We start from the raw sequence: 15,880 nt of genomic DNA on the forward strand, positions 1-15,880 counted from the left end.
GTGCAGGTGGAACATCTGCCATATTCTTATGAGCACTATCTCCTTTTCCTATTAAGCTCTTGGTGCTGTGCCATGGTGTCTTGATTAACAATTTCCCTAAAATCTCAAAAAGTAAGATCACAAATTAAATTAAAGTTGTACAATGTTAGAAAGAAAAGATTATTTAAACAAAAATCTCTTTCCTCACAGATATGTCCAGTTAAATCTCTTGTAACCGTGTTTATTATAGAGCTAAAAAATAGCCAACCCTTTAGTCTCATGACAGCAGTTTTTGCTTTGTAATTTCATCTTTAATTGAACATGATAACTCTCATGAAAATGAAAGGCTGGTTCAAACTGTACAAGTGATACCAATGTAATTAATGCAAGTGCAGTGAGATATGTACTTGCGTTTGAGTATCCTGCATCCCAACATGGTGGACAAAAACTTTTAACTTTCTGTTTGTATTTTAGTTCCTGTTTTACACATGTGAATTATGCAAATGCATGTAGGAATGCAAGAGCGTTCAGGGCTTGAAATTAACAAAAAGAAATTTTTGTTTGTGTTCTTTAAGTTGCTGAAGAACACAGAGTGCTACTTTAATTTACCACCAAGAAATGCATTTTTTGGTGATTAGAAGATGCAAGTCAAGTTGTAATATCTTATTGAAACATATGGTGGCCAGGTCTTAAAAATTTAATGTAGATGACCAAAGTTCCCCTAAGACATTCAAACACATATAATAGTTTACTGGGCAGCTCCAAATTAACCAAACAGGGTTCTAACGCTTATAGATGGTTTTCACGGTGATGTCATCAAATTGTAAAGTCAAAATAGCGAGGTTTTACGAATTCTTATCTGCACAAGGTTGAAGATAAACAAAAAAATAAATCCTTGTACAACTTTCCAGTCCTGTGGTATATGTTATAGGGACCTTAAGATCCAAGGATGGTGACGGCAGAGAAAACGTTGCTGAAAAAGTGAATTCCCGTTCTTTCAATCTTCATCGCGATTACTCCAAGTCACTAACTTAATTTGTCAAATCTAGGTGAACCCCACTAAAGTTGTATCCTAAGAACCATAGTCATGTTCAAAAACAGGGAGAAAATTTTGTAGTGGCTTTTGTACTTCCTCTGTACAAGGTGAAATTTAGCATTTTCAAGTCGTAGTCGTGAAGTGACAGCAAAGAAATGTACAAAACAGCATGATGCAGGTGTGAAATTGTTGTTTTGGTTATTATACCTATTACTTTTCTGTCATTCTCATTGCGGTCGCCGTCATCGGATCCCTATTTTTTATTTCAAAACTGCAGCAATTTGAACTCCCAAGTTTTCACAGTACGTGACACAAAATAGGAACATGCTATCTTGATGAAAAAAGCCTTTCCTCTTGATTTTCAGCAGTTTAACCACTTTAAGTATGAGAAGATGTGTTTATGCCCACGTATGCTAGCTTTCAAGTGAAAAGAAAGAGCTTTTATAGAAAAAGTGAGCTCCAGATGTGTTTGTTGATTCCGGTGGCCACATTTATTTGTGTACCAAAACTGTACACAAATGTGGCATCTCCCTACAAAGCTCTACAATGGTGCATGACACGTTTCAGCAAAAAACTCAGAAACTGTCGACTACATAGACCTGAGACTTGGACAAATTGTTTATACATCAGTCTTTTAAAACATTTCATTTTCTTGGCTTCTTCCACTGGACGGTTTCCAATTTATTTTTTTGTGCTGTGTTTATTGCGTGACAGTGAAAACGATCTATATAAAACCATCTGATACACTTCTGGGGTCTTTAGAAACATTTAAGTCTTTGGGTGCCCCTGTTAAGAGCACTAAATCCCCACCCCTTGATGCCCTTGCTGGCTTTACAGTGATAGGTTCATTATTTAAAAAAAGAGAAGGTGGTCCGTTTTCAACTTCATCGGGGGTGGGGATATTTGGAATCTGCATGAACTGGTTTTTTAAGGTGACACAACTGGAATTTTTAGGGAGTATACCTCCCCAAATTTGAGTGTTTACCAGCTCAGCATTAACCAAAATATCAGAAAAAGCTTACCACAGCAGCACTATATAAAGATGAACATTTGTTATCATCTATCTAACTTGATATGTTATTAGGCGTGAAAAGTTAAGGGGAGGTGGTTGACGCACAAAATATAGGCCCTCATTTGTAAAAAGGGACCAGATCACCAAATATATAAATAAAATTTCCATACTTAAAAACAAATTATCCTCAACTCATGATACACCGACAGAAATGTAAGTAACAATGCATGCAGACACCAGGGCTCTAACACACCAGAATATAGTGTAGGAATATAAATACTATGGTCAAACATAGAAGGAATGCTCTTTATTAATTGAATTTATTATCTGTTCTATTTTCTTCTTTTTCATCTGCTTACACACTGACTTTAATTGGATGGGGAGCTAACTAGAAAATCTAACAGTTTATTTAGCTTCCCAGCTTGCACTTATTACTTCTCTTATATTATAAAGTTATAACCTAGCACAAATTTCAGTTACGTTAAGTTAAAAATGTAATTTCACTGTGAGCTAAACAAAGAATTATTAATTTCTTATTACAATTATTACAATTATGAATATGGCGGGATGGGCAACCTTGACCGAGTAACATGTAGATGTAAATGTCTTTGAAGACTGCATCAGTAAAGGAAGTGTAAAGGGGCGTTACCCCATAAAGAGAGGTTCAGGGAGGAGACACCAATAGAGGGCTACCTCTCCAAAGCTGTTAGTGACGTTTGTGGTTGAGTGCTAAGAATAATAATTATTATTATTAGCAAAATTCTAGGAAAAAGATTGAATGAGAGAAAGGATTTGACTCTTGAAGTACGCCCCCAACATCATACTTCTCCTTTGCTACTTACATGTACTTTTAAACTAAAAATAAACAATTGCTACAATAAAGATCCTTTTGTATATTGCAAATATATAACAAATGATAAAAGCCATTTATATTGAAATAAGCGTTTCAAATCTACTGTATTTCTGGTACCATTTCTGCTTTATTGGACATAATAGTACCTGGTAACTCCTCCTTATTGGCCGTAGAGCAAGAGGGCTGTTCCCTTGCTGATGGGTCTGTGAGTTAAACAAAATAGAATAAAAATTGAACTGACACATTTAAAAAAACAGTTATTCAAAAGTATTTGGGGATGTTTATCAATCTGTCAGTTTTTTTGCTACTCACATATTAGATTCTGGGTTTGAATAATAAAGTTTCAATAACAATAAAGCACTGAGCAGCTTGTCTTGGGACTGAAAGCTTACATCTTAGCTTTTACTTAATTGTGGGCGATACTAACATTTTAATTCACTAAATGATGTCTGGTCGCAGTTTATCTTTTAAACTTGGGTATGCAGGATTTTTGCTACACATTAAGTTGATTCTGAAAGGCATCTAGTTAGCAGCTGCAGTTCAAAAACATTTTCAAAACAGAAAATAAGCCCCAAAAATATTTACTGGGCCTTTCTAAGCCATAGCTATCAACCAATCAGAGGGTAGAGTTCTAGAATGATCTAAAACCAGAAAATAAAGCCAGCAGAGCATGGAGCTTCTTTTATGGGTTAGGGTTCAAGGCTGTCACTATGGTTTTCAGTTTCAGAGCAGGGAATAGAACATCCTGGAAATTCTTTTGGTCCTATTTTTTGTTTTATTACCTATGAAAGTAACCAGGGGTCATGCATGCTCATAGTAGCCAGGGGAAATCCACGCCTCCGGGCCCTTACTGACAGCCCTGTAAAGTTGGTTGCTAGTGTCATCAGGGCATGGTAGGGGGGGGGGGGGGGGAGGAGAAGGGGATACTACCCTGTTAAACAACTGTGGTGCTACTCAAGTAAAAAACTCAAAAGTATCCCTAGAAAGTACCGCAATCTTGCTTCATCAGCATGGAAGAAATTCATTTTAAGATGAAATTTGATTTTCAAAGGACAAAAATCTTGTACCAGAATAATTTAAAGCATATTGCATTCTTTTTTACATTTTTCAAGGGCTAAAGATCATGATGTGATAAATCATCTCTAGTAACACCAAACAAAATTTCTTATGGGAGCCTGAGAAAATGAATGTCAAATTTCACAAAATTACATCTTACACACGCAATTTTTAGAAATTTTACCTGGCAGATAAAATGACAATTCTTGTGAAATTTGACATTCACTTTCTCGGACTTCCACTCGGAAATTTTCTTTGGTGTAATTACAGATGATTTATTACATCTTTGGCCTATGAAAATGTAAAAAAAGAATGTAATATTCTTTAAATTATTCTGGTACAAGGTTTTTGTGCACTAAAAATTAAAATCACTCAATGTCCTGGTGGATTCTGTCTTAAGCTCTGTTAGAGGTACCAAAAAGAGGAGGAGATATTTCACTGCTTTGAACCTTGAAGAATTAATAGATACATGTAGAAGACAAAGTTTAGTAGCTGGTTACTGTCAAGGAGCTGTTGTGATTCTCACATACAATGAATTAGTAATCTCTTATTCACCTGTAACAAAACTTGTGCTTGGGCCAGCTTGCTCAACCCTTCCAGATGGACCTTGAAATACGACAACAAATAATTAGTCATACACCACTGTCTTATTCACAACTTATGTTGTGCAATGAATTGCTTAACTACAGACAATGAACTGGATCAAATGCTTTTTGTCTAATTGTAGGAGATTCATGGATCTTTTAATAAATCTTCAAATTTTTTGAATTTTCCTCAACTATTTGTAATTTTAATATAATTTAACAATGAGTACTGGCATCTTTATGCCAATGACAAAATGTGTACATGACGTACCATACCATGGTTGAACTCATAAAACAAACTCAAGTTCAAGTTTAGTGTTTATTTGCAACATTTTAAACAGCAGAAACTTGAGTTGCGGGGACCATGTCCCCTGCTCTTTATGAATTAACAGTTTTTATAACAGAATTTTTATATACATGTATGATGGTTATTATGATTTATTGTCCTTAATGGCCAGAAGACGTGAAACTCTAACAGTTTACAGCTGTCTTTAAAAAGGAAGCACTTTCTTCACAGTTACATTTATTTAAAGATCCTGATTTGTTGGTTCAGAGTTTGAACTTACAGCTGTACAAGCTCTAGCTTGACAGACAAATTTCCCAATGGAGCCACAGAGTAACTGGGCAGTGGATCAGCTCCCCTATGGGGAAAGAAACCCCTGTACTCCACCTCAGAATTCCAAAGAACCTCCGAAAGACCCTCATAGGTATTAATTACTGTCTTGTAATTGGGTGATTCCAGAAATATCCATACCCTACCACGGGTGGCATGAGTATCTTAACCCCCCCTTGCCCTCGGAAATTCCAAAATGCTTATCCCCCCTTGCCCTCCGAATTCCAAAATCGCTAACCCCCCCTCTCCTCCGGAATTTTCCACTTTTGTTTCAGACCCTTTGGAATTCCTGTTCGTCTGCCTAAATCTTCAAACGAACGAGAAACTTGCACTTTTTTCCTCTGCAAAAGAATTCTGTCCACAATTTTTAGTCAGACGATCAAGCAACTCAAGTTTGTTAACGTTAGTACACCGTAGCTATTCCCTCTAAGCATTATCTTTAAGCTGCTTACCACCTAATATAACTTTTTGTTTTCCATTCAATACCGTCATATTTTCAGGAGTAGATCGTATCGATACCAGTGGACGCTGACAAGAGTAAAGTTTACGATCGATATTCTGTCACCCGCCGTATGGAAAATTTCCCTCATTGATTAACTGCTGACCACTAGTTATGCAGCATACGTTTTACAAGCAAAACACAACGAGTACGAACGGACCGAATGGGTACAACATGTACAACATATTTTTAAACCCATAGTTCTACAATAACCCTTAGGGGCGAAAACAATGTTTCACATGTATATGCTTACATTGCATTTGAAACATAATGTTGTAAATTCAAGACAGAAATGAATCTTTCACTTTCTCAAAGACAACAAGACATACTCGTGAGTACTTTCATGACCGGTAAACAGTTGTTTGTATTTTGCCTTTATATTTATAAATACAATTTTGTCTTGCAATCGCATAATCCAGTCCGAATGTTGTACTTGCACAAAACTTCAAATAATTGTCTTAATAGTGAAAATAATCTCCTTGATCAGTAGAGACACCGGGCAGATGAAGTAAATTTCGAAATTTGTGCAGAACCGCCGTAAAATGAAACAAATTTGTTGACTGTAACATTAATGAAAATCAAGTCTTCCTTCCGCTAGACACCAGTGCATCAAAAGGCACACTGTCCGATTTTACTACCTACATGTTGGCGTGAAAATCGGCGTGAAATACAAAATCTGTCAGGCGTTCTATTTGGAAACGAGAGACTGGTGCGAGTTTTCAGCACGCAACAACACATCGTCGATCGACAATCGGCGAGAAACACCGACTTGGTTATATTTTTATTAATCAGTTGACTAATTCATCAACTTTAAGGCCTCTTCGATGTGGAGCTTGCTGCACAACCCATCTGCTTACCCATCTGCATGAACACATACTTCTTCTTGGTCGGTTCGTGCTTCATTTACAAACTGGGAATGTTAACAGGTCAGCGATTTCAAGCGGAGCTTTCGCCGTCTTTCCTCTGGAAATTCACTGAATTCAGAGCTGAAACGCCCCCCCATGCCTTTGGAATTCCAAACTGCGTTACCCCCCCACGTCTTCGGAATTCCAGTCCAAGAAACCCCCCCTCTCCCTCGGAATTCCAAGATGCCGCCCGTGGTATGGTATGGATATTTTCTGGAATCACCCATTGTTCTTAATCTCCAAGAATATCTACATGAAACATAAATTAATGTCAAAATATTAGTTTACAACTTTCTTTACCTTGGTTTTTTGGTTTATATTTCTCGAATAGCTCTGCAGCACATCTCTTTATCTGGTTCCCAAGAGTATCTCCTTTCTTCTTAGAACGATCTTTATCCATTCTACAATTAAACCAAGATTAAAATTAATGCATCAGAAAATAGTAGTTTAGTAGATTGAGCTGGTTAACTTTGCCAACACTCAATGCAGTTGTGTACTAAAGAAAGCCTGAAAAAATCAAGCTTACCGACATTAAAACACTGACCTTGGGATGCCAGTGCAGTGCTCTAACCATTTACTGAGCTGGCAAGCCAACTGGGGGCTGGTCATTATCACATATATATGGTTCCTAATTAATATACGCTGTGTCTGGAGGCCTAACTATTTTTTGCATTTTTTGGCCACTGCATAAGTTGCATCTTTAAATGCGATGATCTTCATTTCTTTATTCTGTGTATGGTTCCAATAATATGAAATTCAGATATTCATTTCACCTTCATTGTTCCCAGGTAATATTACACAACAATGCAGTTTATTGACTATACACAAACACAGGCACATTCAATGTGCATGAGCTATTTTGAACGCTTCAGCTCCAGTGGTAGCTATACAACTGGTTTTTTGTGCGAAATTGGGTATTGCTGTACATGAATGAAAACGCTCAGCTGAGTCGATCCTTATGCTTAATATTCACTTTCCTGTCTTTCCTTGATACATCTGGAGCAAGTTAAACAAATTGTTAAAGTACAAAAAATATCAACTCACCAAACGTTGATTAGAGGGAAAATTCGAAGGTTTCTTCAGAGTTTCTTAAGAACATGTGGCACTGGCTCATTTAATACCGAATAGTTACGTCCAGGATTTTTTATCATTGTGGTAGGTGGTTGCATCATCATAATTCATGAGGTTTTCATGTCCAATTCTACTCAATGAGACAGTCTAACTCTGACGACTTAATTCTGCATGTTTTAAAAGCTATTGCTTCTTAAAAGACAAGAATTAACCTTTACTTAAGGCATTGGTTACAAAATGAAACAGGTCTTTATACGTTCAAGTTACTATTATTACTGTAAAAAGCCAGCATGAGATGTGCAGTCACACACCTGGCACGTGAAAGTGTTGGACTAGTTCGTGAGGGAATTCAAGTTATCAAACAGTAATGTAGTAAACAGGAAAGAACACATATTGTTTACGAGATTACTTTGCTCAATTGATTTTAACAAAACAGCTCCTTTTCTAACATCCACAAATATATAATTATACATCATTCAATGTTAAGATTGATACCCTAACATCATTACAGAATTGTCAAATTGGCGAAATACTGATTTCTACTCTTATGTTATTCCACTCAATGAAACAATCTCTAATTATTTCGTCAACTAGCTACTTCCCAGTTTATTTGCTACCGCAAAGTTATGCATCTTCAGGGTTCTCAATAGATTTTTAAGTAGGAGGTGATCACTGATAAAGTAGGAGGCTCTTCAGCAAAGCCAGAGGTGTCAAAACAAAGCAAAGAAAAGCGACCTAAACACAAAGTAAGCGGCTATAAATCCCAAAGTAAGCGGCGATCAATCGCAGGGTGCTGCCTTCTATTGAGAACCCTGCATCTTTTCTCAGCCACTGGGTAAACTAAATACGTTTTTTATGCAGGGCTGTGCTTTAGCAGAGCCCGGTGGCCCCTGGCAGCCAACTTTTGCTCTTGGGTGACTAGAAAATCTTAGATTTTTCATACAAATCATATGCTGGGCACCCTAGATTTTACAGGTTCAGAGCACTGGGCTCCCTTCAATTTTCCTAATAGAGCACAGCCTTAACCCAATCAGAAGCGAGGAAGATGCACGCAAGGAAATTGACATAATTCAACATTCGTTGTTCGTGAAGGGGGAGATTTCCGGACGTTTTTGTTGCATTTTATATATCACCATAATTCATATTTATTATCTGGTATTCCTCAGATATATGTTGCAACCAATAAGAAAAAGATTAACAACCCTGTCCTGCTTTGAAACAAACATTTGCTCACATGTATTTTTATGTACCCACACTAGCAAACCAGTCTCCGTTTCACAAACAAATAATTTGTAAACAAACCTTGCTGATCACTCTGCCTTACCTATGTAAACTTAGAAACACCTGCAAATTGTGCCTGACTGGTGGCCAAAACACCCTTTATTGAATTAGGCAAACATTTTGCTTAAAATGCCTGGCTTATTTTATTATAGTACGCATTTAGCTCCTTCCGAGCTCTCTATGTTTCTTGTACCCTATGTGTTTGGCTAGCGCGATGACCACTATGATGACTACAAATTCTTAAACATTTACTCGTACAGCAGAGATACAAGGAACATTCCGAGTGAACCACATCGGTAAAGAACACGCGGTCTTTCAGAACTTTCTGGTGTGCAACTACAGATCAAAGTCATAAATCGAATGCCTGTTAAAATGTTTCACGTTTGATGGATTCTTTCCTCAAACCTCACCCTACTTCCTACACAATAACAGATTTCTGGGTTTTCTCCTTCTGATTCTAAGCACTCGAGAGAGTAAATTGTTGCAGACAATCGAAAGTCATGTCGCAGATCAGCTTCACTCGCCATTGCGTCCCAATTGCAGTACACAGCTGTATCGAGAAAACCCTTTTGAACTTTCTTTATACATTTAACGTTTAAAACCTAACCGAAAAAGGTAGATCATTGAGTGGAGAACTTAGTAGACAGAAATGAAAGCCATATGACCACATTAAACACCATGTTTGATCCGTTTGTAGGAACACTGACAATAAATAATATGCCTTAGTGCAATTCTTCTGAATGACTTCCAATTTTCTCAACAATGCTTGCACAAAAATACAAAATATGGCATTTAAAACTTCCAAATAGACCAAATAGCTCTTGAATACTGATATAATAGCCTTCTCGGGCATCTCAGGGTCGACGGAAGAGGATTTTTCACCAAAAGCAAATCTTGAAAAAAGGTTCACCAGACCAGAAATTAAGACTCCGCACATGCGCAAAAAGCATGTCACAGTCCTTTTAAAATCAATATCTAAATACCAAATAACATATATTAACAATTCATTTGTAGACCTTAAAAAATATGATTTTTTATACTTCACTTTGGAGCGGGTGAAACATTATTCATGTATGTTGTGCCGTTCACGATAGCTGAGTTGGGTCATAGAGGTCTTGAACCAGCAGCCACACTAAAATATGAACCCTTAAACAGCTGCATCACAGTACTCAGCATTTCAACCATGAAGATATTTAAATGCTATGCTTCTAAACACCTTTAGCCGTAATAAAAGATGACCCAATTGTGAATAACCAAAATGGCAGTCGCGATAAAGTGCCCTTGTTTGACATTTAGCGCAGCAATGTCATGTTTAGATGTCAAAATCTCATTGGTTCCTAAGCATAAACTCATAGTACCTTCAACCTTATTAGCCCCTGCAACACACACCCGAACAGACAAAGCCACAAAGCCGTAACGATACGTAAGCTTACACCACTGACATATGAGCTATTTTTTCAAAATAGCTCAAAAACTAATGTTTACCAGACTATTCAAATTTATTACAAAATTACAGCACGCTTGCCTCTAGAAATTATTCTCAATGCCTAAAAATACTTGCAAAGGATACTTTGTTGAGCGAAAACAAATCAAGTCAACAACAGCTGATTACTCCAAACTTTGAATGTTTGGTGGCACAACATGTCATGTTTGCACCCTCATTAGAACATGGTTTTTCCTCACGTGTACATGCTTAGATGCAACTGATGGTAAGTGAGAATAAGTTACAAGATACATGCATTTCTTTCCCATCCCATTACCTAAGTTCTGGTTATTTGCTTTGAACTCCCGATAACTTGAACTGTTTTTGATTTCCCTTGAATGTTCGAGTTATGGGGAGTCAACAGTATGATGGGTGCAAATTTAATACCGCCCTCTTAACGTATCCTTTGCCAGTTTAGGCTCAACTACAATTATTTCTTCAATTCGTACAGCTAAAATAAAATAATTCAAAGAAAAACCTAATGTAGCACTCGCACTCTTGCATATTGAGGAACTGTTTCTCTCTATGCTACACTCAGTAACAATCTTTTACTTAGTCATCATGTACTGTTTCCTTAGAGGTTGTTGCCAAGTTTACAAAACCTAAAGCAAAAGTTATTTCTTTAATAATGTTGACATTATTTTCCCTTATGTTTTACATATCTCCATCACCGAGAATTAGTTCATTTTTTGTCAGCAATTACATAGCAGGAGTACTACAATTTGGTGCCAGCAGAATTAGTTTTTTAAATTCAACTTTGTGAATAAGCATTCAGTAAAAATGTAGTACAGTAAGACTAGTTTATTCTCCTACATGTGCTACTCACTAAGTTTATTTTAAACAATTTTCAATATTTTGATGTTCCCCAACAAGGAGCACCTCAACTTAATTTTTAACGTCAGCAAACTAGCTGTGGACCAAAATCTCTAATAACTTTCCCTGCCAGAAAATCGCCAGGATATTTTTGAGGACTAACAAAAGCAAAGTCTTTCATTCTACTTGTATAGCACATCACATAAAAGAGAACTCAGACTGTAGAGAAATACCATTTTAAATGGTATTGTAAGAGAATACCTTTGTTTGTTAAAATGAAATTAATTCCATCAGTAGTCTTTCACTCCAAGTCATACCAACTGTCTTGGTCAGCCATACAGTTTCACTGAAATAAATGGCAAAAAGTAAGGCAGGGCATGGGGTGGGGTGGGGAGGGGATTTGATTGTGTGTTGGACCTGGGGTGGGGCATTAGAATGACCTTGTTCTCCTGGGGGAGGGGATATTTGAATCTTTCTTTGTTCAATGTGCACTAGGATCAACTAAACGTTTAATAAACTGCTGTATCAAAGTAAACAGAAGCTCTATTTTCAAAACAGAAAACTCCATCAGGTTGAAAACATTCAGAGAGGTTTAATTTTGCCTTTAAAGGCCCACTGCCAACCTTGATGCATTGCGCCAGAAAACAGAGTTCCCTGACTTTTCCCTGACCTTGAAAAATTTTTGTTTTTCCCTGACTTTTCCCTGATAAAACTTATCAGCTCTAGGAAATTTTGGTGCATTTGACTGGAATGATTTGCCTGTAGGCAGGAAATTTGACAACAAATTTTGGAAAAATGTCACATCCCCAGCCCTGCCTCCATGCCCCCCCCCCCCCCCCCCAACACTCCCTTTACATTGATAGGTAATGTGGTCCCTTTTCAACTTACTGGTACTCGGGGTAGGGATATTTGGACACAATTGGTACATTTTTGTCTGGGATTAACCGTAATTCGAATTTTAATAAATTTCGACTTACACATTATCAGAAAGTAACAAATCGATATTTTCGATACTCAATTAAAATCAATAGTAATCAATCAAAATCAACTATAATTAATTGATTAATATCGAAAATCGATGGAAATCAATCGGTCGAGTTTTTGTGATTATCAACTTCTGCAATTAAAAGATTGATTTTATCGATTTTGACTGAAAAATATCGAAAAGATAAAAATGGGCAAAGCCAAGTTGGCTGATTCGTTTTTCTGTTATGTTTAGTCCATCGTCACTCGCTAGAACATTACTGGTAAACAGCAACTCGTAACTGATATCAAAGTCAATAAACATATCAATAGCACCTTATTCGCTTTATTGATATTGACCCTACGAATTTGTACGTCACTACAGGGTACTCAGGGGTACTGCATGTACTCAAATCGATAGGAAACACAATCATAAGAGCGATGATGTAACGTGACTCGTGTCATTTTCCGTCATGATGTCATGCTCCTTTCAACAAATCTTTAGTTCTACCACTCAATGAGTCAACAGACGTACCGCTCGCTAGTTCAGCTTCGAATGGAAAAAAAATTGGGGAACTCCAGCCAAATTTGTGATTATCGATTTTTATCGATTGTTATAACTAATCAATCGACAAATATCGAGTATTACCGGGTACTACGTCCTGATAAGGGTCTGCATTAACTGGTGTTTAACACCAAGTCAGAGCAATAATTCATATTAATTGTAGAAAGAGAAAGAATATAGGCTGCTAAAGCAAGAATTCCTCTTAGAATGAACATTTATAGATTCATGGTAAGCAAAAACAGCTGCGTCTACTGAGGTCAAGAAGCTTACCTAACGTTGATTCAGTGTAGACTATTGTACAGTTATGAAGAAGCTTCAGAAGCCTGGAATAAACAATTAACCACATTGATCAACCTTTATAGATGAAGCATCACCTTTTACCATTACCTTTTGAATGCAATTAAGCTAAGCAACTTAAAAAAAAACAAACAAACAAACTGACCTCCAATTCACTACGGAGAAGAAGCTGCCAGAAAAATTGTCACATGTACTTTTCACTCTTAGGTCCCAGTACTTTGCTCGGTTGATCTGCAAAAAAATTGGAATGCGATAAAGGAAAACTAAATGAGGAAATTGGATCGAATTATGTCAATCCTCGGGAGAAGCGATAAATAGGTTAGTAGAATCATTATGGTATCAATAAGAGTAGTATCAAAGTTATAACTTGTTATCTAAATATAATATGACTAAATATCGGTAAAATTTAGCTCTATTGGCGAAAGATTTTATGGATCATATGGGTATTGAAAAACACGACTCGACCCAGTTTTTTTGGGGGGGTACCATCCTACTTTGAAGCTCTCTGGTATCCCCACCTTTACTTTTATTGTAAGTCTAACACATAGAATGGATAACATATAGATCAATCTACAATATAACATAAAATTTTTGGCGATCGGAGTAAATGTCACGTGGTTATAATGCCACGCCCCTTTGAGGTCTGAGTCGAAAATCTGCTGTTGCCGGCATTTTTTGGTGAAAATCTCTCAGCTACACATAGTGCGCATTAGTGCCTTGTGCTGAACAGAGTTTCACCAAAATCGCAAAGACCCAATTCGAGAAATTCAGCGGTTTCCAAATTTAGGTCATAATTTATGCGAAAATGATAAGCAAACTTTACACGGATTATATCTAATAAACTATGAGATTCATCTCTGCATTTTGGGCATCCTTATAACAGATGGGTCCTTGCAAGTCAGCAAAACAATTTAGGGCCTTGTAAATGCGCGCGATTTCGAGCAAAGCAAACATTTAGAAATTATAGTTTTCGCTATTTGTTGACGTTTTTCAGCGTTTAAGAGTCAATCTCAAGAAAAAAGCATTTTCTTAAAAATTCGTAGTTTTTTTTCCTTCAAATTTTTTCAGGGCCACAATTGATTACCTAACAACCCGGACTCTGAATTTCATGGTCATTGAAAAACTGTGACATTATCTTCTATAAGCCCAAACTTGAGTAAACATTGAAGATTTTAGCGTTTTGGCTGAGTTTGTGCTTTGGGAGTTGTCTATTGTTTCTAGTCTGTCATTATACAGCATTCTTGTTCCGCACGCGTGCAATGACCGCGCTTGGCTGACTTCCGAATATGATAATTTTGGTACAGTGAGACAGGCCATCGCGTGATACATAGAGGTTTAACTCACAATTTTTAATCAATTCTCGTGCTTCTTGTGCCTTTGCAAAAAAATCAAGAAGTGCTACACACTAAATCTACTTACTATTAAAAAAATATCATAATTAAACCAACTCGTGACGGGAATCCCTTCTATTTTCTTATACTAAATTATCATATCTCGGTGAGCATTGGGAAGTCAGCCAAGCGTGGTCATTGCACGCGTGCTGAACAAGAATGCTGTATAATGACAGTCTAGAAACAATAGACAACTCCCAAAGCACAAACTCAGCCAAAACGCTAAAAATCTTCAATGTTTACTCAAGTTTGGGCTTATAGAAGGTAATGTCACAGTTTTTCAATGACCATGAAATTCAGAGTCCGGGTAGTAAGTAAATCAATTGTGGCCCTGAAAAAATTTGAAGGAAAAAAAACTACGAATTTTTAAGAAAATGCTTTTCTCGTGAGATTGACTCTTAAACGTCGACAAACGTCAACAAATAGCGAAAACTATAATTTCTATACGTTTGCTTTGCTCGAAATCGCGCGCATTTACAAGGCCCTAAATTGTTTTGCTGACTTGCAAGGACCCATCTGTTATAAGGATGCCCAAAATACAGAGATGAATCTCATAGTTTATTAGATATAATCCGTTTAAAGTTTGCTTATCATTTTCGCATAAATTATGACCTAAATTTGGAAACCGCTGAATTTCTCGAATTGGGTCTTTGCGATTTTGGTGAACTTCTGTTCAGCGCAAGGCACTAATGCGCACTATGTGTAGCTGAGAGATTTTCACCAAAAAATGCCGGCAACAGCAGATTTTCGACTCAGACCTCAAAGGGGCGTGGCATTATAACCACGTGACATTTACTCCGATCGCCAAAAATTTTATGTTATATTGTAGATTGATCTATATGTTATCCATTCTATGTGTTAGACTTACAATAAAAGTAAAGGTGGGGATACCAGAGAGCTTCAAAGTAGGATGGTACCCCCCTAAAAAAAACTGGGTCGAGTCACCTTAAGCTGCTCATAAAATGGGTACCTTTCCCATCAGAAATATACAGCTGAAGGTAAAATGTTGATAACTACAAACCTCTTGACTTTCCAGGAGCAAATGTCTAGTGTAGAGAAAGAAAAAGGGGACAGAAGAACTGATAAGTAAAGATAAGTAAGGTCTCGGGGGGTACTGTCATATATGAGCTGAATTCTATGAGGAAAATACTCAGTTTATAATTTTTTTTTGTGCAGAGATCGCACAAATTCGCAACGATGAATTGTATAAATAGTCTTTCCTGAGTTCCTCGGGATATAGTTCTAACTCGGTTCATGAACAATCTGAGTAGTTTAAAATCTTAAACAAACCTGTTGATGATCTCCGATGTAGCTAAACGCGCGGCTTCGACAAGCTCTGACAGTGGCTGAATAAAAATGCAACCTACTTTAATTCACACTCAGTCCCTGTCAAAAAACAGAAAAAGATTGACCACGATTAAAAGATAATCAGCAGAACTTTGTGTGAACATAGTCATGTCAGAGTTTAGAGACATGTGT

General features: G+C 37.0%; 1 protein-coding gene across 1 annotated transcript in view; it reads right to left on the reverse strand.

The window, feature by feature from the left end:
• LOC140949512 (uncharacterized) overlaps positions 1 to 15,880 on the reverse strand; it is a 188,174-nt gene that overhangs the window by 135,956 nt on the left and 36,338 nt on the right. Inside the window, exons 11-13 of the mRNA XM_073398673.1 lie at positions 4,492 to 4,542; positions 3,027 to 3,083; positions 1 to 96 (exon numbers count right to left, since the gene is read on the reverse strand). The exon at positions 1 to 96 is cut by the window's left edge and continues 609 nt beyond it. Of these exons, the coding sequence (XP_073254774.1) occupies positions 1 to 96; positions 3,027 to 3,083; positions 4,492 to 4,542 (204 nt within the window). The remainder of the gene's footprint in view (positions 97 to 3,026; positions 3,084 to 4,491; positions 4,543 to 15,880) is intronic.

Source organism: Porites lutea, chromosome 10 (genome assembly GCF_958299795.1).
Source record: "Porites lutea chromosome 10, jaPorLute2.1, whole genome shotgun sequence".
NCBI classification, from domain to species: domain Eukaryota; kingdom Metazoa; phylum Cnidaria; class Anthozoa; order Scleractinia; family Poritidae; genus Porites; species Porites lutea.